The 1,471-nt window shown below is 34.6% G+C and overlaps 1 protein-coding gene across 1 annotated transcript; it reads right to left on the bottom strand.

The window, feature by feature from the left end:
* Positions 1 to 349: 349 nt before the first annotated feature.
* LOC102606604 (hypothetical protein) lies at positions 350 to 1,124 on the bottom strand. Its single transcript, XM_006487526.4, has one exon. The coding sequence runs from the start codon at positions 989 to 991 to the stop codon at positions 566 to 568; it is 426 nt and encodes a 141-aa protein (XP_006487589.1). The 5' UTR covers positions 992 to 1,124; the 3' UTR covers positions 350 to 565.
* Between the last annotated feature and the right edge of the window lie 347 nt (positions 1,125 to 1,471).

Raw genomic sequence — 1,471 nt, 5'->3', positions numbered from 1 at the left:
TTTTAATAAATAAATCAAGGAAATAGATATATGTATTTATGTCCCATACATGTATTTACTTTTATAATTATTCCAAATACAAAGTCAGATAGACAGTCTAATAAGTCCACGGTATTCGTAATCTACTATAACTAAGGTTCGTCGAATAGAATATAATTCTGAAATCGATCCTAATTTGTACTATAACATCTGGGTTTTTTTTGGTCATCAAAAGAGAGTTGTAACATAACGACTCTCTAAAAGATCACTCATCTAAATCATTTTTCATATTTTAATTTACTTTTAATAAAAATTTAGATCATTAGAGAATTCTGATCGTCTGATTAGTGAAAGAAAATTAAAAAAATAATGATAATAACAAAAATAATTTTCGGCTTTTATTGTACTCATCACCTCGGAAATACATATGTTAACAGATGGAAAAATTTGATCATTATTGAACTCATCAACTTCGGAATACATATGCTAACAAACTGCAAAATTTGATCATTATTTATAAAAGACGAAATCAAAATAAAACAAACGACGACGTACGGTAGCAACGGGAAATGAGGCTGTGACTAATTCAATACCATGAAAAGTCTTTCTTCCAATTAACTTCATCATTGCTGAAATAAAATCCATCTTCTTTCACTAACCAAGAGCACTTCCTGAAAAGATTACACCGGAGACTGTCTCTAGGAACCTTAAAAGCATGAAAACGCCTCCGTTTTTGGTCCCATTTCATGGTGCACATGAAATCAGTAGTGCCCCAAATCTTGGTCCGAAGCCTCCACCCGTAATCATCGCCTGCCTGGAGAGCACGGCCGCCCATATCACCTTCCTCGGACGAGCACCAAATCACCAAAGCCAATGAAGAGTTGTTTGTGAAGCCATTGATTACACGAACATCGTATTCTACGCCGTAGAAATGCTGTGGTTGTAATACGGACATGAATATGATGCCTATGGCAAGACAGAATATTAGCAGAATGCTATTCAGAGTCTTCATGTTATAAAGAAGAGAGCGCAAAATGATAGTGTTGTTTCTCCTTTCTCTAGTGTGCCTTTTAATGAAGTTAATTAGACTGCTTGTTACGTAGCAAATATATGTGACCTCTCTCTCTCTATCTCTATATATATAAGCTTATTCATAGTTAATGCCCACCCATATACTTACCTTATGCAAAAAATTGTTTGGATATCGAAATTTAATACTGATGGATACGCTGATTGTTTGACAGATATGGATAGATTTGGAAATTACTGCAGGAGGATACATGTACTATAATCTGTGTATATGAGTGTTTGTGTGTGTGTGTGTGTGTGTGTGTGTGTGTATGCAAGGTTACATACACGCACAAGCGAGTCTTTGCTCAGGTGTGGACATGGCCAACATGTGAAATTCAAATTGGGAAATTATCCAAAACACCTTTATTTGTTACTTCCGTAGTAGTAATTAGTAATTGGATATAACTATTTAGGAGTAAGA

Source organism: Citrus sinensis, chromosome 9 (genome assembly GCF_022201045.2).
Source record: "Citrus sinensis cultivar Valencia sweet orange chromosome 9, DVS_A1.0, whole genome shotgun sequence".
NCBI classification, from domain to species: domain Eukaryota; kingdom Viridiplantae; phylum Streptophyta; class Magnoliopsida; order Sapindales; family Rutaceae; genus Citrus; species Citrus sinensis.
Note: the sequence above shows the minus strand (reverse complement) of the source record. Positions and strands in the feature narration are given on the sequence as shown.

Bases quoted from the DNA above. Each gene is read 5' to 3' on its own strand.
- LOC102606604 (XM_006487526.4), bottom strand. From the start codon at position 991: ATGAAGACTCTGAATAGCATTCTGCTAATATTCTGTCTTGCCATAGGC.